Consider the following 25,985-nt stretch of genomic DNA (forward strand, 5'->3'; position numbering starts at 1 on the left):
ACTAGTGTTCACGAGAGTTTTCATTTTTCAAATTACAAACCAGTAGAGTAAAAGTGTTCTGTGCAGTTAAAGTTAATATGTGACTTCTATTAAAACGTAGAAGACGTGTGTTACATAAATAATCAAAATATACAACCGTATATCATCCGATATAATCTTTGCCAAGTACAAAAGAATAAATTACATCAATAAAAAGGGAAAGAGTATCAAAAGGTTTTAAACGGTAAATAAAATCTTAATTTTACGGGCATTTATGAATAATATTTTAATGTAGAGTAAGTTTATAAACAAAAAAAGTTTTAAGTTTTCAGAAGATAGTTTAGCTTACACTCGTGACGACGTAATTTATTAATTATTTATTAATTAAAAAACATTATAATAATTGTATTGCGTAATGTGTAGCCTAGTAGAAGACGTCCTTATAAATTTTATTAGCTCCATTAACTTCTCTCTTCGGCCCTCGGCTAATTGTTATAATAATTATTGTCCTACTTATGTAATAAATATACGGTCACGATTTCTATACAACTACTTTCTCAACATCATACTTTATTATTCTTTATTTAATGAAAAAAAAAAAATTATATACCTCGTAGTTTATAGTATAGTATAGATAACTCAATTTAAAATTGTTATTCGTTTTAAAATGTTATTTTTTCTAAAAAAAAATCATGTATGAATTCCAGTAGTGATTTAATCCTTTATCAAAATCTGTGATAATTGTGGTATTAAAAAAAGTATGACATCATTTATTAAGTTAATAGTATGTAGGTAAGTTTATAATAATTTTGGGAGAACTGATAAGAGTGATAAAACATAACCCTTACTGTTTGATCTATTAAATCTCAAGGTTAATTTTTATTTTATTTACTCACATGAGATACAAGTGTGGCAATTATTCTAAGATAGTGAATTCATTTTAGGAAAAAAATATGGTTAAAGCTGTTGTTATAATAACCGTGAGTGACACATGCTGTAAAGATCATGCCAAAGATCAATCTGGCCCAGCATTATTTCAACTTGTTAAAGAAAAATTTCCAGACGCAGATATTCATACAATTATATTACCAGATGAGAAAGACCTTATTGAAAAGAAGTTAAAATATTTTTGTGATACAAAAATAGATTTGATTCTTACTACCGGTGGTACTGGTTTAAGCAGTAGGGATGTCACTCCCGAAGCCACTAAAGCAGTTATCCAAAGGGAAATACCAGCAATTTCAACTGCAATGACTATTGAAAGCTTAAAAAAGACCCCCATGGCTATGTTATCTCGTGCAATTGCTGGGATTAGAGATAGTACACTAATTGTAAACTTTCCCGGGAGTAAGAAAGCCGTTATTGAATGTGCTGAGGTTGTGATGCCAGTGCTGTCACATGCACTGTCCCTTTTGGCAAACAATTTGAATGAAGTAAGCAGAGTACATGATACAATGAAAGCTGAACATAGATGTAGTCACAAGATGAGTAAGGTTGATGTCAGTAAAGTTGCACTGAGACACCGGGAATCCCCATATCCCATGTTGGAAATGTCAGAAGCTTTTCAGATAGTAGATGCTGTAATGTCGCAATGGAAAGAATGTGTTGAAGTCTTACCACTGGAGCAGTGTATAGGCAAGGTTGCTGCACAGGATATTCGAGCCAAGGAGCCAATGCCACCATTTCCAGCTTCTATTAAAGATGGTGAGTTAAATATGTAGTAAACAAGCAACTTATTATTACAATTAATTACTAAATGTAATGGCAATGAATGATGTTTTGTTGTTACTTTTATCCCCATTTCATAATATATGAGAGAATAGTTTTTTTATGGAAGAGAGGACAAATGAGTGTCACCTTTTAATGTTAAAGTGATCACTTCCACCCTAATTCTCTTGCAACACCAGAGGAATCACCGATCGAACAACATTGTTGCCGGTGTCGCTAAAAAGTGTAGTAAGTGTGTGTAAATTTTTATTTTCAAAGTACCCATCTGATATTTTCCTAGAGAAAATTACACTGTAGAGGAACGCCACACGTCCAGATGGTGGGGATGATATCCTAAATTGTGGTGTGTCGTGCGAAGGGGGAATTCGGCCGAAATCAGTTCAAACAGATTTTCGGGACACTCCTCGTCATAAATGCGGTAGACGAAGTAAAGCTAAGGTAAAATGTGATTGTAGGCTATGCGTGTTTAAGTTGTGATGGAGCGGGAGTACGCAAGGTTCGCAGCGCACTGACAGCGGGAGATGAGTATCCTCAGGAGAGTCCTCTCGTGGCAGGAGAGTGCGCGCGCGTCAATACTGGCGCACCGGTACCGCCCGGAGCAGATTGTGTTGTTCAGGTTATGTTATTTTTTATTAAATTATTAAAACAGAATATACTGTAAGTATACATTTTAAAATTTGACGATGTTCATGAAAAATATTGCAAGGTCAAACTTACTGAGCGTTATAAATGAACTAAAACATTATCAAAAATTATCTCACGTAAATATCAAAAATTGACAAATATTCATACAATTCACAATCTTATTTATAAATAAATAGGCAAACATAACCTCGCGCCCCCCCACCTTTGATGGCCCCGCGCTTCTCTGCCTCCGTCACTTCGCTTGATACACTTTCGTATATGATCCGTCAGTCATTTCTGAATCTGAATTTCTATATGTAAATCTTCTTTAACAAATTCAGCCAATTTAGGATTACGATTGAATCTTAGATAATTAATACTTTTATATTATGTATTAGACTGTGAAAACGTCGAAAATAATAGCGACTATTTTCACCAACGCACGCACACTAAAACAAAGTGATTAGTACGTATCGCGAGTGTGGCTAGTCATGCACAATAAAGTTGAAAACCTGGCCTGTTGTCATGCGTCGCCTAGCATGAGATTGCGTTGCCTATTATGCCTATAATTGTTTATGTGCTAATGATAAAGTTATAAAGGTTAGGTATTTTAGTGCGGATCTCATGCGTGTTGATTTATTAATCTTTTCTCTGCAATTAACAATGCTACGGCCTACGGGTCTGATGTTTATATCTCAAGTACTCAATAAGTTAAACTACAGACGAATACATAAATCAAGTCACTTGAGCCCGACTATCGTAATCTGAGCCACTTAAAGAGCCCATATTTTTTGTACCTGCTCGGGCATGGCATAAAAAGTGCTTTTTTATAAGTAGACATTGTGGACAATTTTTGTATTACAAGATGCTTTTTGATAATTGTAGGTATGTCATATTCAGCTGTAAATAATAACATAATTTATCAATTGGAATTGTGTTATTTAAAAAATATACTTAATATAGTACGAATTCACCCATAATTTGTCTTTTCTCCTATTTTACGTACCTAGATGACAGTTAATCATTTTTACTGTCAATACTACTTTTAGTATACCAATTTCAGGATAATTTAATCTAGAATCCATATATCATTAAATTTTCTTGGGCTTTCGTTCAAAATAAAGAGATATTTGAAAAACAATGCAGCTGTTTCCACCCGGCGCGGCCTCTCCTTCCAAGGTTAGACAGATGTCCGCTGAATGCGCGGGGGGCGCCACCGGTCGAGCGGATAAAAGAGGCTCTATAGTCTAATCTAGACGTATAAATTATTTATTTTTAGAATATAAAAGTTGGCCGCGTGAAACGAATCTGAAATGTAGAATATTCCACATTAGATATTTAAAATAAGTATAATATCCTCTCCGTGGAATAAACTTGTTACTTAATGCATAATAATTATGGTTTTAATTATTTATATTGCGAGTGTTACTCGACATAATGTCAAATCATTGGAACTAAGGAAAGGAAATTACCTAAAATAGCTTCTCATTATGTGAAATGAAACTAACCAGAAAATTACCAGACAAGCAAGGTTACTCGCACGACAATTTTAAATTCAATTGCAATAAACTTCAATATTATAGTTGTTTCCATTGTGCAGTGTAGTATTCTTTTACTACTAGTAAAAAAGATATTTAAATATCCAATGAGATTTTTACTAATAACTAGTACCTAGTAAAACCATGGAAAATAATGCTTATAGCAATGTGATAAAACTTAAATTACAATGTTTTCGTATTTTAAATAGTGTTATATAGAAATAAACTGACAGAGAACAATCAGTACATAATTATAAATAAATTAGCACTGAAAATTACAACAAATTAATTAAAATGTTTTGTTCTAGATGCAAAGTTATAGTCGTTCTTTACACGAGCGTATCTTTCCGATTATAAACCTGGATCAGTACCTAATTATTTTTTTAATAATTTAAAGTATATTCAAACAATCTGTTTGCAACCAGCCCATTTTCACTTACATCTTTTACATTTTATCAAATTCCGCCGAAGCGTAATTAAGTCGTACAATAACCCTATCTCTTGTCGTCACGCTAAACCAAGTACAACGTAATCTACAGCTAGTTTGTACAGGTGTAATTATTGCTCTAATATATATAATATGTCATTTCTGGATCTTGCCCCTTACTAAATGTTTGCCTAATTGTCATTATTACCAGTGGGAGGCTCTTTTGCACAGGATGCCGGCTAGATTATGGGTACCACAACGGCGGCTATTTCTGCCGTGAAGCAGTAATGTGTAAAAATTACTGTTTCGGTCTGAAGGGCGCCGTAGCTAGTGAAATTACTGGGCAAATGAGACTTAACATCTTATGTCTCAAGGTGACGAACGCAATTGTAGTGCCGCTCAGAATTTTTGGGTTTTTCAAGAATCCTGAGCGGCACTGCATTGTTATGGGTAGGGCGTATCAATTACCATCTGAGCTGAACGTCCTGCTCGTCTCGTCCCTTATTTTCATAAAAAAAAAATAACCATTCAGATGTTCTTATATATATATATATATATATATATATATATATATATATATAACATGTTCATGACAAGTTCCTTGTAAATTCGCATAAGTCACATATTTTTCGGTTAGATCTTAGCCTCGATTTCACCAACACAAACTAAACGCAGTTATAGCCTAAACGCGTATTTGTATATACATATTATTTGAGTGCGTTTAAGGGCTGTTACAGTCGTTATAGTAATAGAAACTTTAATGTAATATAACAATTTTCATTTTTAACCGACTTGTATCTTATGACCTTTTTGACAGGTATTTGATACATTCTATTGTTTATAACATCTAAACTCAGTTTACGTCAACAAGCTCAAATGGTATTGGTGAAATCGTTTTGTGATTCATCGAGATCAAGACTGACATTTTAACTCGTTTACGTAAAACTTGAGTTTATTAAACTCTGTTTGAGGTGTCATTGGTGAAATGGAAACTTACATGCTGTGGAGTTGCGATATATCGGCCATCTTGTAATTACTTTGTGCGACTGTTTACTCCTGGAGTCTATAACTATATTTATTCTTATAGGTAGAAGACACGAGACTGATCAAAGCAACAGAAGACTACCAAACAGAGTTGGAGGTTGAAGTGTTAGTGGCACCAGCAGCTCACCAGGACGTACGACCAGTCGGTTTCGATATCCCGCTCGGCACGATATTATTGGAAAAAGGTAGGTTTTTACGAGTGGTAGACAAAACGGGCAATATACTATTGTCCCCTTTTTTATACCATCCATCGGAAATAGACAAGACTCAGTCTCATTTTATCGTACCTAGGTGTATTTTACCAAGAAGTAAATACAGCGTGTGTGGTAAGAAGTCATCAACGAAATGTTTTGATTTGATTTTGGTATAAGAGGACGCCGTACTCTAAAGTGGCCATAAATCACTATCACTTACAATATATAGCACCATTTGTTTCCCAAGCGGTAGTAGTATCAATATACACTGGCCTGCAAAAGTAAGTATCACACTTTTCAAATTAAATTTTTTTCTTAACTATAGAAGGTAGAGATTTAAGATTAAAAACGTTATGTTACAAATTTTATAGGCTTTAATTCTTAGAAACTAAAATTATACATTAGTAACATTTTTAACTTAAAAAAGATAAAACAATGAAAATAGACATTTTTAGTTTAGCGTAAAAAAATTCAACTTAAATGTATTACACGTTATTTAATTTTTAATAACTGGTATTGCCTCCTCGAGCTCTGATTACAGCTTCGAGCCGGTTTGGCATACTGAACATTAGGTTTCGGAGCCGATGTTGGGGAATATTCTCCCATTCTTCTACCAGGGCCTGCTTTAGTGCCCTGAGGGTGGTCTGCGATTTCTGACTAGCCTCCTAAGCTCATCCCAGGCGTGTTCAATCGGGTTGAGATCAGGACTTCTTGATGGCCAAGCCATCACGCTGATACCGACCTCCTGAATATACTCTTGTACGATATGAGCCGTGTGTGGCCGGGCATTATCATGCATCAGCATCGATCCATCACCCATATTTGCTAAATACGGCCCTGCATACTCATTGAAAATCTCTTGAGCATATCTTTGCCCAGTGAGGGTGCCATTTTCTATGGCTACTAGCTCTGTGCGACCTTCTGAAGATATGCCAGCCCATACATGTACACTGCCTCCACCGTATTGGACTCTTTCTGAGATGCAGGCTTGAAGGTATCGCTCACCAGGTCGCCTGTAAACACTTTGCCTTCCATCAGAAGTGTAAAGGGAGAATCGAGACTCATCTGCAAACAAAATTCTTGACCATTCTTCTTCATCCCACTGCATGTGTTCACGGGCGTATCGCAGTCTCGCTACTCGATGCTGTCTCTCGAGTTTTGGGCCACTTGCTGGTCTTCGGGGTTTCAAATTTGCTTCAGCAAGTCTTCTTCTCACTGTACTGTCACTAATGTAGTCCCTCCGGGTCTGAAGTAGCTGTTGCTGGAATTCAACTGCATTTTGGTGGCAATTTCTTAACACAGTGGAAATAATATAACGATCTTCTCAGGCACTGGTTCACCTGGGTCTGCCATTACAAGGTCTCCTCAGATGGTGTCCAGTCTCTTCGTACCTTCGCTTTACCTTCTGGACCGTTCGTACCGTCACACCCACCATTCTTGCAGTGCGACGCATACTGATGCCTAGTTCCAGAAAAGCCATGATCCTAGCACATTCTTCAACTGAAAGAGGCATGATAAATAAATGTTATGTGCTTTTTAGCATAAGTTTTTAAAACAAGACCCATCGGTCTTGAAAAAAAATTAAAACAGAAAGAAAAATGTGAATGCTAAAATTGTAATTCGGAAACGTCCACTTTGAAAAAGGAATGGTTTTGTTTTTGAAGTTTTTTTTTCAGCCAATTCTTGAAAGAAGGTTACCGACTATAAAGTTTTTATGTACAAAATTAAATTCTCTTTGGGGTCCTTTTTATTTCGAAAGTATATCTTGTGAACTTAAAACGTTATCCCTATTTTAAAAGTGTGATACTTACTTTTGAAGGCCAGTGTATTAGAAATGACATCAAAAAGATCTCTAAAGGAATCAATTTTGAGAAAATAAATGCCTTTGATAAACAACTAGACTTATAATCACGATCAAAAATTGTGTGAAGGAAAACTCTGCCTACGCGTCTATTAGGCAGAGTTTTCGTTCAGTTGTGTTATGACCGCGCTGTGTACAAGTGTCGTATTTCAGGTCCCTTTAAATTTAATTATTTATCTAACTTGACGTTTTTCATTATTTTTAACCGACTTCGAAAAGGAGAAGGTTATCAAATCGATTGGTATATTTTTCTTGATTTTTCTCTAGTTTGATGCGGAATGTTTGCCATTTGGTCCCATAAAAATTTGGCATAGTTTGGCCCAGTTGTTTTCATCTTATGAATATTTTTGTTTACGTGGATCATGTTATTATATTTTGTGTACTGCTTTTTTAGGAGTTTTCATTTAGTTTGATTATATATTATTATTATTAACCCGTTTGCCGAAAAGTGGTTCCTAGGTTAATTGACAGATGTCGCTGTATCTCGCAATGACAGCTTGACAATACCTTAGGTTCTTGTAAACCTGTGTAGAGCTATGACTAGTTTTTGTATAATATAGTGGAATAGTATAATTATGGATACAACTTTGTATTTTTGTATATTAGAATAATTTATTTTGTGACGATTCAATGTGATCCTTGAGATTTTATTGAATAAAGATATTCTGATTCTGGTGTTGGGAACGAAATAGAAATATATTTATTTACTATAAGAAGTGACAAACATATTGAAACAACACTTGGTAAACGTCATGAAGCTGCATCCTACTAATATTATAAATGTGAAAGTTTGTATGTCTGGATGTATGTTTGAATTTCTTTAACGCAAAAACTACTGAATGGATTTTGATGAAACTTTACAATAATATAGCTTACACACCAGAATAACACATAGGCTATTATTTATAAAACTATCGCGTGAATTATACTTTATATGGCAAAACAACGTTTGCCGGGTCAGCTATTCAGTTCATAAATGGGCTATGACATGGGGGAGAAGAACTGATAAGAAACTTTCAGCCCATCTATTAAATCATGTTATATTATTAGCCCATTAGCTTAGCCCATTTAATGTAATATTATAAAATTTTATTTATTTATTTATTAAAGTAATCAACAGCGTACACAACAATTATTTTTACAAAATTAACCTAGGTTTTACATAAAGCCACTAAGGATTACATAAATTTTAAATTATAAAAAGAAATCATATATTAACAGAATAGACTTAAAAATGTACTATATATACTAACAAATAAAATAAAAGATTACAATAGCGCGCGCGTGTCTGTGTGTGTGTGTGCGTGTGTGGTGTGTGTGTGCGTGTGTGGTGTGTGTATGCGTGTGTGGTGTGTGTGTGTGCGTGTGTGTTTGTGTGTGTTGCGTTACCTATTATTATTATTTTTTACGATGATGTTTTATTATTTCTGTTTTTAACTTAATTTTTGATAAGTGAAATACGTCAAACTCAGCGTACTGTTTATTATAAATTCGTGACAGACGCGGAATTATGGAATTTTGGGTATAATTTGTATTAGGTTTGGGAACATGTAAAAGGCGCGTGTGACGCGATCTTAAAGATTGAGCGTTTAATGAAAAGGCTGACAGTAGACTAGGACAGTCGATGGAGCCACTCAAAATTGCTTGCAGAAGTAACATGTCACTTTGATTCCTTCTTTGTTCCAGTGTGTCGATACCATAGTGAGAACACGCTTCCTCATAACTGCTGAATTCTTTAAAATCTTTAAAAGTTAAGTATTTAATAAACTGTTTCTGTATGGTTTCAAGCCTTTCGATATGTATAATATATTGGGGTGTCCAGACATTACATGCGTATTCAAGAATACTCCGGACGTACGCAAAGTAAAGTGCCTTTATACATTCCAGATTACTGAAGGAACGGGTCACTCGTTTTATGAAACCTAGTTGTTTGAAAGCTCTATTTGCTACATTATCAACGTGCTCATTCATTGAAAACTTAGCATCGATTTGGATGCCCAGGTCTCTAACCGCAGTCACTCTGGGTATACATGTGCCATTAATTTTGAAGTTAAATTCAATTATATTTTTTTTACGAGTCAGAGTAATATGATGGCACTTTTTAACATTAACTATAATTCTGTTCCTTGCGTAGTATTCTGTCAATGCATTTAGGTCATGTTGTAGTTTATGACAATCGTCAAGTGAACGTAATTTGACAAATATTTTTGTGTCGTCAGCGAACATTAAATACTGTGCAAGGTGGAAGCAACTTCCAATATCAAATAGGTAAGCGTTATATAAGAGCGGACCTAGGATGGACCCCTGTGGTACTCCTGAGGGTATTATTACAAAGTTACTTCTAGCACTACCCGTCACAACTGCTTGCATACGGTTCTTAATGTATGAAGTAAACCACCGAAGTAAGCTCCCATTTACGCCTAGCACGCTTAGTTTTTGCAGTAGAATTACGTGATCTACTCGGTCAAATGCTTTTTCGAAATCCGTGTAGATCACATCCACTTGATATTTCTCGTCCATGCTCTGTACTACGTAATCCGTAAAAACAGCTAAATTTGTAACGGTAGAACGGTTCTTCAAAAATCCGTGCTGCTCGTAGGGAATAGATCTAGTTATAATGGGGCATATGTATCTATAGACAACTGTTTCGAATAACTTACTCATTGCGTTCAGAATCGATATGGGCCGGTAATTCTCTATTTGGGCTCTTGATCCGCTTTTATGTAACGGTACTATAAGTGCTTCTTTCCACACATCAGGGAAACTACTGAAGACGTTAATGGAGAGATTAAATATTATGGATAGCGGTAAGGCTAAATTGTTAGCACACTTATTTAAAAAAATCGGTGGGATTCCATCACTACCAGCTCCCTTATTAGTTTTTAAAGCTTTAAGCAATTTACGAACCTCATATACACTTATAGTAATTTTGCAAATGGTTTCATTATGATTCAAGTTTAGAGAACTTGGTTCATCGTACGAGTTTGCTGGTTTTACAAAGATGCTCTCAAAGTATTGACTGAATCCATTACAAACTGAAGTTTCACCTGTGTAAGTACTATTACCAAGTGTAAGCTTAGTGGGGTATCCTTGTTCGCTGTTTCTAAGGGATTTAGTATAAGAGAAGAGAAGTTTAGGATCTTTACGAATGAAGCATTGCATACGCTCAGTGTAGTTTTTGTAACACCTGCTCTGTACGAGTTTTTGGCGAGCCCTGAGCATAACAAACTCGTCGTAATCACGAGGATTTTTATCTTTTTTCCATTGTCTATGCTTTTGAAGCTTCTCTTGCACTATATGAATTAGAGACTTAGAATACCACACAGGGAAATTAGTTTTATGTTTAACTTTAACTGGTATAAATTTATTTATTGTTTCGTTTAGAATGGAATAAAAAAGTCTAATTGTTTCATTAATTGAATCAGCTACTAGTAATTCGTGCCAATTGATTTGTGATAAGTATTCATTAATTTTGGTATAGTCCCCATTATAGAAATTGGGCCTATTGACGGGTTTCTGACGAATATTACGAATTAGTGAGTTCGAGAGATTAAATTCTAGACATGGATGATATACATCTTCTGTAACGAGGGGAGTAAGGCAGTGGTGAACTTCAAAGTCAATGTTGCTAAATAATAGATCTAAGGTGTTTCGCTTACTGTTCGAGATAGTGTTTTGTTGTTTTAAGCCAGAGAGATTACAAATATCTAAAATATTTACAAAAGCATTTTGCAATTCCACTGGGCCACGTTTTTGCAGTGTAGGTCCGGAGTCAGTCCACGTGACATTTGGTAAGTTAAAATCGCCACATAAAATGAAATAGTCATTGGGATGGGTTGCCAAAACTTCTGCGAGTCGAGAATAGATTGATTCGAGTCTTATAGGTAACTGTGAGTCAGGTGGTGCATATACTAATCCGATATGGATGTTGCGGTTCCCCGAAATTTTGAGAGTTTCAGCTGGTATAGTTGCCCACAAGGATTCGACGCCAGGACAGGCCCACTCGCGTTGATGTTGGACATGCATCTTCTTAGAAGCACATAGTAGGACTCCCCCTCCCATTTTTTTAGTAGATGTTCCCTGGTTTCGGTCACAACGTAAAATGTCATATCTATTGTCACAGATCTCAGTATCATAGATACCGTTAGTCAGCCATGATTCTGTTATTAAAATTATGTCATAATCGTGGTTAAGTATGTTTTGTCTAAATTCATTTGTTTTAGTGCGTAAGCCACGCACATTTTGGTATAGTATTTCTATTGTATTAGCGCCCTTGCGTGTGCAATAAGTACCAAAATATAGAAAAATTATATATGTATAATATGGACAGTAATGTAAGTAAGTTAAGATAAGCTAAATTGTACGGATACTTAAGGTAACATTTGCTTGATGTTCGAAACGGAATAATTTTGATGTTTCTTTTAAAAGTAGAATGGATGTGGTAACAATATTGTTTAATGTCTGATTTGTGAAGTTGGGTGCGAGTTAAAAAAGAAATATATTTTGTGTAAGAGATAATAAAGTGTGTATGTGTTAATTTATGAATGTAAGTGTTAGTGTATTGAGTGTGATTAAGTAGGAGTTTATTATGTTGTGGAATTTTACAAAAAACGCTAGTAATCTTGAGCAACAAGAAAATACAAATAACCAAATTAACTGTAAAAAGATAACTCAAAAATAGTTTAACGCACAGAGTCACTTTATCTTGGCTAAATCCTTTTCGAGACGAATGTAAAGGGCCGGCGATTCTTCGTTTTTTCTTAAAAAAATGTGGCAATTCCTAACCCAAACAAACTTGTACGCTTTATCCTTTGCTAAATTTTTAGTTGTTTTTAATAACTGTTTGTTTTCAGGGGTTAGGTGCTCGTTTACGAAAAATTTTTTCTCAGTTCCACCGATGCCTATATCTCTGGTGCAAATGCCCTTTTTGTTTCTCAGGCCAGAGAGTATTTTATCTTTGTAAAGACGGTCCGCTAACTTGGCTACAATGGGTTTAGGTCTACCAGCTATGGCTTTCTGAGGCTGGACGCGATGTGCAAAGTCAATATCCCCACGGTTAAGCACCACGCCAGCGTATTCAGCAATTTTCAGTACTAAGTCGACAAGCGATTCACTACTGGTTTGTGGCAACCCTACAATTTCCAGGTTATTCATTCTCGCCTGTTGTTGCTGTCTACAAAACTGTGAACGCAGTTCCAATAGTTGATCCTCCGACACGCTGATACGTTCCTGCAGTGTACGTACGTCACTCTTAAGATGGTCATTTTCGTCCTGAAGTTGACTATAGGAAGTCTGCAACTGAGACATTTGGGAAGATAACGAAGCTATTTCATTTTTTAATTCGGTGAAGATAGTAGCTTTTAATTCTTCAACAATTTCATATTTAATCGACTGCAGCTTGGCGTCTAGAATGATTTCCAAACGATTAATTATTAGGTTTGCATCCTTATCTATCGAGGCTGCAGGGACATCGCATACAGACACTGAGATGTCGGAATTGGCGGCTACAGTTCGCGCAGTTTTGTTTATTTTTTCTACTCGTACTGGTGTGTTACTGTTATCTCCACCTTTTCGCTCATTTGCCACGCATTTAGGGCACTTCCACTGCGTTCGTGCGGATGTTGAGTCGCCAGTAAATCGTACACATTCAGAGTGGTATATGTGGTTACAATTGATACATTTTATGCGTTTCATCGTCACACTAATGTGTGCTTGGCACGCTTCACAAGTTGCAACCATTGCAAATTTCGTTCACAATTATTTCCAAAGAAATATAAATTGAAAAAAAAAAAAGGTGCAACGCGCGGCGAGATTCGAACCAGGTTCCGCGTTGAGCTAGTCGTTGTAGTATACCAACCGGCCGCGGAACGTATTACTATAGCGACGAATTAATAGAGGCGTATTAAGTTTTGAGCGATGTTGCGTGACAGCATTAGCAGATTATTTTATAGGTACCCACATTTATTTATTAATGCTACCAAATTCGTCACTGGACCGTGAAGTTTTTACACTGATTTTAGTACTTTTTCAAGATACTTTGATCAAAAAAACACTGATCACCACACTATTTAAATGGTTAACTTTGAGCACTTAACACTTTTAATGTAATTATAGCAGTAAGTTCGTTGATTTAAAATTTTAAATACAGGAGCTATCGATATACGTCTACTCTGTTAAATGTCAGATGATGAATATAATAGTATGATGATGATAGGTGGGCTAAACAGAACCAGACAAGAACCATGCGTCATTAATTAACAATTAACTTTACGCCTTCTTCCAAACAAGCTTTAATATATTATTTCTTGAATTAGTGCTCAGTGAGTCCTAGTTTGACACACCAGGCTCCCTCTATTGAGATTAAACAGATAGTCTCATGTACCATGTAGATATTTATGATTACAGGTGACGTAATAGATGCCGCGCAGATCGGCATTTTGGCTGGAGCCGGCTGTCTCGAGATTCCGGTACGACTGTGTCCAAAGGTGAGCTTATAAAACGGCACTTTTGTCCTTGGCACGTGGAACCCTCACTTCTTGGATTAATTATACAAATTAAATTTGTAAGCAAAATTTATGAACGATGCGGAATGCGAACCCGCGACCTCTCGTGTTCTGTCCGAGTGCACTTAGATGGAGCCACAACGTGAGAGTCGAACAAGACATATCAAGATTTACGATACATGCGTCACTCGAACGGTTGACTCAGCTGGTAAGAGCGCTCGGACGGAACTCGAGATTTAAATACTTTCAAAATAGATTGAAGCGGTGAACAGTTATTCAGATTTCATGAGAAGGCGACCAGTCTCTGTATTTATTTGCATAATGCCGCACAGTTATTTTGTGGTGTTGACTTAGTTTTATTCATAATGCGAAAACGTGGGAATCGCTGAAAATTTTATTTCCTTTTTAAAACTTTGTTAAATTTCAGGTAGCGATATTATCTACAGGCAATGAGCTGCAAGAACCATCAGAGGTGACACTGCACCCGTCACATATCAGGGATTCAAATAGACTTATGTTAAGGAGTTTACTCAGGTATGGCCGGTGTGTCCGGAGTGCCCGCTATTGTCTTTTATATAGACTAACTTTGTCCGCTATAATTTAGATTACGTGGCGTTCTCTAGGAAAAATGAATATAACATTTGAGAGAATAGTGTTCTCCGAAACATTCAAGAGTATTTTAGACTAACGCCCGATTTCTGCATTGAGTATTCCAGTTGAGAACAACTTAAGTATCGTTCTGTCGCATTGAAATCTTAACAACTGAATGAGACAAAACGATACTTAAGTCGTTCTCAGCTGGAATACTCAATTTAGAAATCGGGCGTTAGTATTTAAGGCTTAAATCTAAAGGATTGGCTTTAGTATTATAATATTTTTGGACCGTGAAACTATAAGGTGTTATATCATACACAAGGAACAATTTGAAAAGGTTCGGGGCGTGACTGTATAGATCGGGGGGTGTTTTCCTAAGATTCACGGGACTTGTACTGAACTACGACGGCGAGGTACTGGCGGGGGGAACTATGCGCTCACTCAATTTGGGTGCTCACAAATTTCTTGCCAGCATTTTTTTGCAGGAGGTCTCTTCTTTCTCGAAGATTTCCTTTTCTTCTAGTGAGCCTTGAATGCGTATGCTTAGCCTTGCCCATTGGCCTTATATTTATTTCAATTCCGATCGAATATTTTATAACAGCGATATCTCACCCCTGATTCCTTATTATCTCCTAAAATATTATTTGTACGTACAGTTTACAATTTAATGCTTAAAGGTTTATTCCTACGAAATACATTTTGAGCTGGTGAGGTAATCACCTGTTCCCGCGTCGATTCGATATCGAATTGCCCTTTTGTCGTGTACACAAAGGACTTGGTAATTTTTCCAAAAATATGATATTTCATATATTTTTATTTTAAGAAGATATTATGAAGAACATACGTTACACATTGAAGTGGGGTACACCGTGCATAAAGGCATGTGTAGTATATGTTTGGAATGTAAGTTGCTTTTTATAATTAACGTAATAGGTTGGATGTTACTCAGAATAAACTATAGCGTTATCCGAGACAGTCGGGTATTATTTATTTGAAGCAGCTCCCCGCAACTCATGGCGACGCTGCCATGCCATGGCGTGGTCGAGTGTCGGGTGATCGGCGATCGATTCCAGTGTGCCTCTGTGCACTGATATTGAACATTTATAATAAGTCGTGAATAAAACAGTGTACAGAAATAGAGCATATTACATTGAATACGGTATACGTGTTAATTGGAAACTTTATTTTGAGCTAAAGTGCTTTTATCCAATAACGCCCCATTCAAACTTCTTCTATAACGTGGTGTATCAATTTTGGAGGGTAGAGGTAGGGAGAAGAATATCCATGTATCTGGTTGTTAATTAAATTAGAATAATACAAAATCCTCCAGTCACCAAAAACAACCGTTAAATTAATTGTACAACTTCTTGCTACTCTAGCGCCAGTCTGGAGGTACTCTGTTCCGCTCCATAGTGTAATGACAGACGTCTCTGTCAGAGGGTACTACAGAGTATGTATGTGTCAGAGAGCACGGGTACGCGAGCGTGGACAGCGGCATCGCGCGGGACGAGCCGGGCGCTCTGGCGGCGGCCATAGCGACCGCGCTGAGCTCGGCCGACGTGCTCGTGTGTACGGGCGGCGTGTCCATGGGCGAACGAGACCTGCTCAAACCAGTGCTGCAACATGTGAGATATTGTAATATTGACTTACTATAGGTTGCTAACTACTCAAATAAAAAAATAGCACTTGCATGCGATGGGTTCCGTAACATCCTTAATCCAACATTTAACTTTTTTGCCACACTCCGTCTGTCTGCTAACTATCGTTGTTTGATAAAAATTCCTTTGACGAACGCACTAACGGACGGACAGCGTAGTCTTAGTAACTCTCTTTCTCCGTAACGAAAATTCGTAAACGAACGAAATTTAAGCGAAGTTTCGGTAGTGACCCCACTACATTTTGTTTTCGGACGAAGTTCGGAACCATAGACAATATTCGTGAACGAATGGTGAACGATTGAAATGAACATTATTTTTGTCCGATTAATTAGAAGAATTCTATTTCATGTCAGCTTTGTTAGTTGTAAGTAAATTTTTCTATTGTAAAAAATTAAAAAATAAATTTTGTTTTAATTTTTATTCATTACAAAAATTAAACTCACTAAAGATACAACTACTGTTAGAAAGGAATAAGTAAGATAAAGTTCTACCTTTATGCTTTCTAACAGTTGTACTAAAGCAGTTCATGCCCTTCGACCTGCCTGTAGAGCTTGTGGTGAAGAAATAGTTGATTAAGAGTGAACTTGCCCGCTTCTTTCAAATTGTAGTTCATCCTCAGTCAACTCGAGAATATCAATACCGGGTGGTATTAATATACATAACTTATGGAAAAAACAGCAGGCTATAATTTATTTCACTTTCCTACTTAACTCAACTCAGAAATTACAGTACCTAATATAAATTGAAGCAACGCCAGTTCCTACTACATTCTAAATGTTCTTCACGTAGACGTTCCTCTATTGAAATCAATCTTGAAACCATTTCAAGCAAAATTGTATCAAAATCTACACATCAAAAAAATCATCGAAAATCAAAAGGTAACCTTTGGCACAGTAGACATATGTATCAGTACGGAAACTAAGCCTTGTTGATAAAATACTTACCTACACGTGCGTACACTCCTTTGAAGCAATAGGGTTGTCATGTTATTTTTCTAACCGATAATTCGACTGTATATTTGGTACGATACAGTGTATAATTCAATATTATAGTCTACACGATGACTATTATGTACCTTTTTTTAAACAACATTTTATTTAATGTTTTTCTTGGAAATATCTTTTTAGGAAATATATTTTTGTTTTAAATTTTCGTTGAAATATTGACGGGAATCTTTGAAATATGTGTTTTTAAACTTTGTTATTACGATACTCAAAAGAATTGTTAAAAAACATTGGTGTGGTAAAGGTTACAATAACATAAATGACTTTCTTAACGATACCACACATTGGGAATGGAGCGACAGCCCTCAGGCTATTAAATAATAAGTTTAATTGTACAATATTACTTTGTAAACATATTTTTGATGAAAAAAAAAGCACGTTGAACTCAACGTGCTTTTTTTTCAAGAAACTTCTTGCACCCATCCTTCTCAGGTCTGAGACATTCTTTTCGAAATGGGTATGGAAATGGTAGTCTTTGACTTTCAATAAGATACATAATAGCTTTAAGGGTAAATGTATACACTTCTACAATTAAGTCCCAGCCACTGTTCAGGCATTGTCTATAAATAAATTTAAATGTTTTATAAAAAAATGGCTCTGTCGTAAATCCTATTACTCCACTGCTGAATATCTAAATGATCGGACAGCCTGGGACTAGATTGTGATTATTTTATAGCAACTGTACAATATTGTATATTTTTATTGAAAAGAGCGCAAAAAAAAATAATGCTGGGAGAGTTTCTTGCGCCGCTTCTTCTCTCTCAGAGCGCCATTTGTTTCCGAAGCGGTAGTAGTATCTAGTAGTATAAGAAATGACATCAAAAAGAATTCTAAAGGAATCAATTTTGAGAAAATAAATGCCTTTTAATAAATGATGTCACATCCTCTTTTGAATTAAAATATTTGAATTTGTTTGTTGAAGTTTCACTGCTACCACAGTCTTACGTAACTCTTCTCTGCAGTCATCCCACGAACATGTCTATTATCGTTTTCGTGAGTGTCAATTAAGAATAATTAATATCAAATGAGACTTAACATCTTATGTTTCAAGGTGACGACCGTAATTGTATTGCCATTCATAGTCTTTGGGTTTTTCAAGAATCCTGAGTGGCACTGTATTGTATTGGGCAGGGCGTATTAATCACCATCCTGCTCGTCTCGCCCCTTATTGTCATATATATATATCTAAAATAAAAATTCTATAAACCTATTCTCTATGCTTTAGGAATGTGGATTTTAAGGACTAAGAAGTTAATATTTTTTAGGATTTCGGCGCAAGCATACATTTTGGCCGAGTTCGGATGAAGCCCGGCAAACCCAGTACATTTGCAACCTGCACATACAAAGGGAGGACCAAGTACATTTTTGCTTTACCCGGTAGGATATGTACAATATAAATAAGCCTATCTTAAGGCTGGGCGCAAACGTTCGGAAAACTTAGTAGGTTTCCTGATTAGGAATTCAGAGTCGGAAACCTGAATGCTCTGATTACATAAAAAATATTCAACAAGGCGCACATTATTCTTATTATTTCCTAACGGAAAAAACCTAACGTTCGGTTCGTAAGAACGGAAAAACTGAATGACGTCGAACGCAGCTCTCGCAAACATTTCGGCTCAATCGCCGCACACGCACTGAAATTTAAATTCAAAAATTCAGATCCGCGCGAGCTTTGTAGCGAGTGGACGTCTATAGACTCGTCGTAGGTAACAAAATGTGTGGAGCTTCCATGCATATGGAATATCAATAATGCACAATAGAGATGTAACGGACTTGGCTTGGGATCTGCATCTCATGCATGTATTTTGCTTCTTAATTTTCTCTTGTATGCCATTATGAAAATTAAATGATTTGATTGATATCCTGTAATATTTGAAGAATTCTTCTGGGTGTTCTCGTAATCTTGCTCTTTTGAGATAGAATTGACTATCTGTTAATTTTCGAGTATTCAACGGGTGTTACGACGATTCCTCTTCTTCTTGTTTAGCGACAGTAAAAGTGCAATAGTAATCAATTCGTCTTCGTCGTCCATGATAACATTTGCTTTCACTAGCTTTATTCGTAGGTGCCTACTGGTCGTAAAAAATCCGCACGAAAAAACCGGACGTTTGCGCTAGTCTCATGAAATTTCGAATCTGAATTCCTGATCAGGAAACCTAATCCGGTATTCGTACGTTTGCGCCCAGCCTAAAACCATTTTTACTATGACTTTCCTTTCTAAAATATATTGTAATAAATAAATTTCTTAGAGCTACTAGAGCGACTGCACCTTTCAGAGTTGAGACTTATGACGTGTGTTGTAAAGTGGATTCTATACAATAATCGCAAGACATCGCAATGGCTGGCTCCAGTTCAAAGTCCGCATCAATTAAGCGAAACATAATTTAAACACTAGAAATAACTATAAGCTAATAGTGCCCCCTACTAGGCTCTGTAAAATAAACAATTCTTTTCTTTCTTGTTGAAAAAAATGCATGCAATTGTATTAAATTCTATAATAAATTACCAAAAAATGTGTCTGATTTATCAATAAATAAATTTAAATCTTTTAAACGCAGACTAATGTCGAAGGCTTATTACAGTATTGAAGATTACGTAAGCGATATTATAATATTATGGAATTGAATAGAATTATAGTTGTTTTTTTTTATGGATTTTATAGTTCAGCCGTGTATGGTTTTACTGGATTTCATTATTTTAAAAATATATATATGTTTAAACTTTTGTGTAATTAACATGTATCTGAATTGTATTATATAGTGATTGTCGTTGACGAGCAATATTTTGATTTTACGTCAATATAATATTTTTAACTTGACATACCCATACAAAGTGATGGTACCAGCTTCCTCAGATTTGATTAAGCAATAACAATAGATATCTTTTATATGAACCATGATGATGAAATTCGCAGTGGGACAGCTCTGACTTGTTAAGAATCGATCTTCACCATTATTTGTTCTGTGATTACGCATGCCTCATACGGCTCCAGAAACCCATTTAACTGTACGGGACTTACAACCTTTCGATAATTCTGTACTACGAGTTGGACTATTCTCAGGAACCAATACAAAATGCATTTACAGAGTTTGTGAGTCCCATATGTCCGCAGAGGTTTCTTTATATGACAATAAGGGACGAGATGAGCTGAGGATGTTCAGTTCTCTGCTAATTAAAATGCAGTGCCGCACAGGATTCTTAAAAAACACAATAATTCTAAGCGGCACTACAATTGCGCACGTCACCTTGAGAGAAGATGTTAAGTCTCATTATTATTAGCTACGGCGCCCTTCTAAACACAATAAAGCTTATATATTACTGATTCAAGGCAAAAAAACCGTTACGGTACCCATAATCTAGCCGGCATCCTGTGCAAAGGGGCTTCCCACTGGTGGCTTTTCCACAGAGTTCTACCGCAAAGGCATAAATGACTATGCTAGATTATGTATTAATATTTCAAGATGAAATTAATACAAGCGGTAATTTCATACACCAAGTGTGTATTATGGCACCTGTTCAGATTAGATAAATGAGATATTATGAGGTTATAATATGGATCTGCCGCGACGATGAGCAATGACGCCCGATCTTCTTTCACAGTAATGGAACATTTACTCTTTACATCAATTTGAGAGTTGATATAAATGCCTTTTTTACTTTTTACTTACTAATGCCTTACACTAGACTAGATGATACGTTGGTGCGTGCAGCGTTTTGTGTGTTCCATCACCGTCAATGCGTTAGTTGTTATTATTTAAGTGCAGTCCACTCAGTGTTGATTTTTTCTGTCTTGGATCTTGTTTAAAAGCTTTCCTTCGAACGAGTGCGCATTAGTGGAGTTGACAAATTACCAAAGGTATATTGTGTTTAGGCAACCCAGTCTCTGCGTACGTGTGCTGCGTCCTATTCGTGGTCCGCGCGCTTCGCCGATGTACGCGCGACACCAGCGAGTACGCTCGTATGCGGGTGCGACTGGCCGGTGACGTCACGCTCGACCCGCGCCCGGAATACGCGCGGGCGGTACTAACCTTCCCCACCACTGACCAGCTCCCGGTAGCAACTGTGCTTGGCAATCAGGTACTGATGCAACGTCATGTTGCATGCAATTACATATCTAGCACTATGCGATTGGATAATTTTCAATACAAAGATACTGAATTAACTTGAATTGTTATATGTAAAACTCTACACTGAACCAAATATAAAAATCCATCAAAATGACACTTTTTATGGACACCTCGCGCTTGACCAAAAAAAAATAACTAGATAACACAATTGGTTCCTAAGACAATTTTTAGGTATCTCTTCTGGACTAGGATTTAACATCCTCAACTGAACTGACCGTCTCAAGAATGTACTCGTCCATCTATTCTTCCGAATCTATTATACGTAAACAATCTTTATAAGTTTATGTTGAACGATATTCTGTGGTCTTATGTTAACACGAGCCTTTTAGTGTCATACAATAAGGAAATAAACGAAAAATAATTATTGTTTTTTTTTTAATGGCTTCATAACGCTGAGTTCTATCTAGCCTTTTTAGTCTAAAAATTATTATTGATGAAGCCGTCTAGTCTCTCCCAGATTATTATTATATACATTTCATTTCACTGTTTTTCATTTATGATTGACAGTTTTAAGCCTCCAGCTGCCATAACAGCGCTCATGTAGCATTTTATTTTCGTGATTTACCCGTAATAGGTTAGTTATTCTGTAATAATTTACTAAATATATTGTATTGGAATATGTTTTGTCTTTGATACAGTGCAGCAGTCGCTTGCTGAGTGTATGTGGAGCCAGTGTGCTGTTAGAGCTGCCTGCAGCCACCGACACTGTCAAGGTTCTAGCTGCAGACTCCACAGTGTCTGCACTCATAGTGGGACGAATCGATCTCACTCGGTCTTGATATTTAATAAATGTTTCGGGATATCACATGTGAAACGCTTATAAATACATAAAATCTCAATATTACTTAACAGTTACCTATGTTTTTATACTGTACTAGCTGACCCAGCAAACGTTGTATTGCCGATATTAAAATCGCGATACAAAAGTAACTGTTGATCGTAGATGGGTGAAAATTTGAAGTTGTATGTATTTTTTAATGCCACATTATAAAAAAATAAAAACAAAATTTCGTCCAAAAATTAAAAAAAAAAATTAAGGGTGAACAACCCTTATTACTTAGGGGTATGAAAAATAGATGTTGGCCGATTCTCAGACCTACTCAATACGCTCACAAAATTTCATGAGAATCGGTCAAGCCGTTTCGGAGGAGTACGGGAACGAACATTGTGACACGAGAATTTTATATATAAGATTAATATAAGCATACAGTTTATGTTCCACACTAAAACAAGATCTATGAAAAGAGGTAATTCTAAACATAAATATGAAACAAATGTAATAGCTTTATATGGATCCAATATATTTTGTAGTTTTCTTACCTCTGGCCACAGACGAGTAAAAAAAGAGGGACTCCGTTTCACCTTACATTATAGTGAAGCACCAAAACAAGCCGGTAAACGAGTAGATATACAGCCTCACGCACACACTTACACTAATACAAGCCGATCGCCGCCATTATGAGATATGGCATCGTCTGTGACAGATCAGTTTGCGTCGCAAGAAAATATTTTCAAAGTGCCGTCGTGCGTTGTGAAAGTGTAAAAACGATACTATAAAAGTATTTGTGACCATATATAATTATTTAAGGGAGAAAAAATTGTGTAACTGATATCTCCGGAACCGCACACACACTAGCATAAAGGCCCCATTGCTAATATCACGGCACGGAGTGCTTATTTTTTTACTCGTCCGTGCCTCTGGCAACATTTTTAAACAACCATTGTGACAACAACGAAACATATAAATCACGTAAGTAATTTCTATGTTTTGTTACAGTCTTTTATTAATTAATATAAATATATTAATATAATTTATATAAATACTATGTTATTTCTTAATTTCTTGTATATTACTATGTTGCAGTTACCATGATAGTTGTTGACTTAAAAACTATATTATTATACCTCATAGATAATAAAAGTTTTAAGGCTGAAATTTACACAAAAGACTATATCTTCCTGTTAATTAAGACCTTCCCCCAATGATTTATATTGACAGAACTACTTAACTTTACAATGAATAAGTAAGAACTAACATTACAATGATTACAACTAATAAACTAAAAATACACAATTCCGCATTGTGCATCGCTAAACTCTATTCCAATCCTAATTTATGTACAAAATAATTTCATTAAAGGTTTTGTTCAAAGGTTTCGTAAAAATATCGGCTATTTGTTGCTTGGTAGGTATATACATAACACAAATTTCCTTACATTCTATTTTATGTTTAATAAAGTTGTATTTTACATCCACATGCTTCATTATTTTTTGATCAGGATTACATACAGAAAATATTGTACTTTTATTGTCTTCATATATGGTAGTGGTGTTACAACTAACGTCTAACTCATTTAATAATTTCCTAATCCAACAAGCCCCTAGAGTGGCTTCATTGAGGGAGTATAACACTGCCTCAGTTGTGCTTAAAGCTACAGTGCTCTGCTTTTTGCAACGCCAAATAACACTGTTATCAAATACTTTAAATATATAACCAGTTATAGATTTCCTATCTTTATCTACAGCAAAACTAGCATCAGCATATCAAACTAGTGGTTCGGATATACAATTCTTATTATATTTTAAATTATAATTAATGGTATCTTAATATCCTTTTCAAGCATTGCACTAACCTTTCTGATGGTCTAGATTTATATCTTGCTAAATGTGAAACAGCAGCACACAAATCAGGTCTTGAACCTACTACAGCATACATTAAAGAAATAACCTAACTTAACTAACCCTTATTCCAAAGTCTGCACTCACATGAACTTTCCTGACCTTCCTTGATGATTCATATATTTATTGAACATTTATTGTTTCTTTCATTTATTCTTTTAATACAAATCATTGTTATGTTAGTTCTGTTAGTTAACAATGATTTATTGAATATAATATTGTATTGTAATGACAACACTGGCATCGGTTGTGAAGGCCTTCAGAACCTTTTCTGTATGAGGTTATACATTACATTGTTATTGTTGTTTGAGATATAAAATAAAAAGCATGTTTTATGTTCCAAGTCTTCGTATCTTTAATTATCCCCATAATCCTTAACACTTCCAATATTTAAAAGTGATCAATAAAAAAAGTGCAATCAATTAAACCTATCATTTTAGTACTGGTGGGCAAAAGGATAGGAGAAATTACCAAAGGCAACCAACACTGGAAAAAGGCTGTACTTCAAGTATAATTTGTTCTAATATTTTAATTTTATATAGTTTGATTTTAATATCCTGGAAATGTTAAAATAATAAAATTGTTGTGGAAATATTTAATTAAAATAATAAAATATTTACTTTTATAACAGACCTTTTATTTCACTTTTATAAAACTTTTCAACCATTTATAAGCCTTCATTTTTATGTGATGTATTTACAAAGAAAAATATAGTTCTTGAAATAAATTAAGTAATGTTTATACTAACACTTCTTCATACATCATATTAAGTAAATTCATGATTTATACAAAATGTTAAAGTTAACTTCAAATTTAAAATATATTAAAAGAATTTGTTACTATTGTGGTATCACTAACAGTTTATAAACACATGGATGTATGAGACATTACACAACACGCTGTACTTCAAAGAACCTCTTGAGGTAATACACCTGTCCCACTGTCATGATGAGGAGTACACAGGCCTCAAATATTGACCACATCACCACATTTGAGTTAGTGCTTTCATTTATTGCTCTATGGATACGATCTCGAACCTGAAACAATGACATGAGGTTAGGCTAGTCAGCTCTATATATTGTTATAAAGTGGAAGACTGCCCACCATTTTAGTGATATTAAGTCTAGCAATACTCTTCTTGAATAATTTTAACATAAATATATAATGTATTATATGATATATTTATTTTTTAGTTTCTGTGTGGGTTACAGTACTCAATAACTTTTATGGTTTATCAATTAATTTACACAAACAAAACATACACCTATATTGTGCCTTTCTAGGGGGAGCAGTGAAAGTGTACATATACAAAAACATGAGGGCCTATTGTTTGTCATATTCAATCTTTGAAAATGCTTAATTTTAGTACCCAACTCATCTCCGGGTTTACAGATAACCTAATTAAATTGAAATATAAGTACAAACATTAGATAAACAACAATGTTTCTTATAATAATAAATCCATGAATCTATCGGTGCACACAACATCGGCTAACCGCTAATCCATCAAAGACTGAGCTAATACTTTTCACTAACAAACGCAATTTTGGCAATCTTACATTACCTAAGTTGTTCAATACCGAGATAAGCCTTACTAAAGAAGTTAAATACCTGGGGGTCATACTGGACAGTAAGCTGCTTTGGAATAAACACATAGACCACAAGCTGGAAAAAGCATGTATAATATTTTGGCAGTGTAGAAGACTCGTAGGGAAAACCTGGGGTCTTGCTCCAAAGATATGTAAATGGCTACATACAGCAGTTATTAGACCAATTATCACCTACGGAGCAATAGCTTGGTGGCCCAGGACAGAGCTAACAACAGTACAAACCAAGCTGCAGCGATTCCAACGGCTGGCCTGCACAGCCATAACTGGTTGCATACGCACTACGCCAACATCTGCCCTAGAAACCATTCTAGGGCTCACACCGCTTGACATACATATCCAACATGAGGCGACAATGTCGGTTCTCCGCCTGAAGCTGATGGGTGTATGCAAGAATGATGACTGCCTCACAGGAAAC

The 25,985-nt window shown here is 35.6% G+C and overlaps 2 protein-coding genes across 2 annotated transcripts in view; one reads left to right on the forward strand and one right to left on the reverse strand.

Annotated features, from left to right (window-relative positions):
• On the forward strand, positions 1 to 24,588 carry LOC126974029 (gephyrin). Its single transcript, XM_050821397.1, has 10 exons — positions 1 to 223; positions 924 to 1,683; positions 2,163 to 2,323; positions 5,384 to 5,525; positions 13,801 to 13,880; positions 14,326 to 14,432; positions 15,958 to 16,117; positions 18,420 to 18,531; positions 21,026 to 21,231; positions 21,920 to 24,588. Exons 2-10 carry the CDS (start codon positions 933 to 935, stop codon positions 22,058 to 22,060), a joined length of 1,860 nt encoding a protein of 619 aa, XP_050677354.1. The 5' UTR covers positions 1 to 223; positions 924 to 932; the 3' UTR covers positions 22,061 to 24,588.
• Positions 24,576 to 25,985, reverse strand: part of LOC126974038 (transmembrane emp24 domain-containing protein 2) — a 10,197-nt gene continuing 8,787 nt past the window's right edge. The window contains exon 4 of the mRNA XM_050821410.1: positions 24,576 to 24,997. Coding sequence (XP_050677367.1) covers positions 24,848 to 24,997 — 150 coding nt within the window. The 3' untranslated portion in view covers positions 24,576 to 24,847. The remainder of the gene's footprint in view (positions 24,998 to 25,985) is intronic.

The sequence above is a fragment of the Leptidea sinapis genome, chromosome 31, assembly GCF_905404315.1.
Source record: "Leptidea sinapis chromosome 31, ilLepSina1.1, whole genome shotgun sequence".
Taxonomy (NCBI): domain Eukaryota; kingdom Metazoa; phylum Arthropoda; class Insecta; order Lepidoptera; family Pieridae; genus Leptidea; species Leptidea sinapis.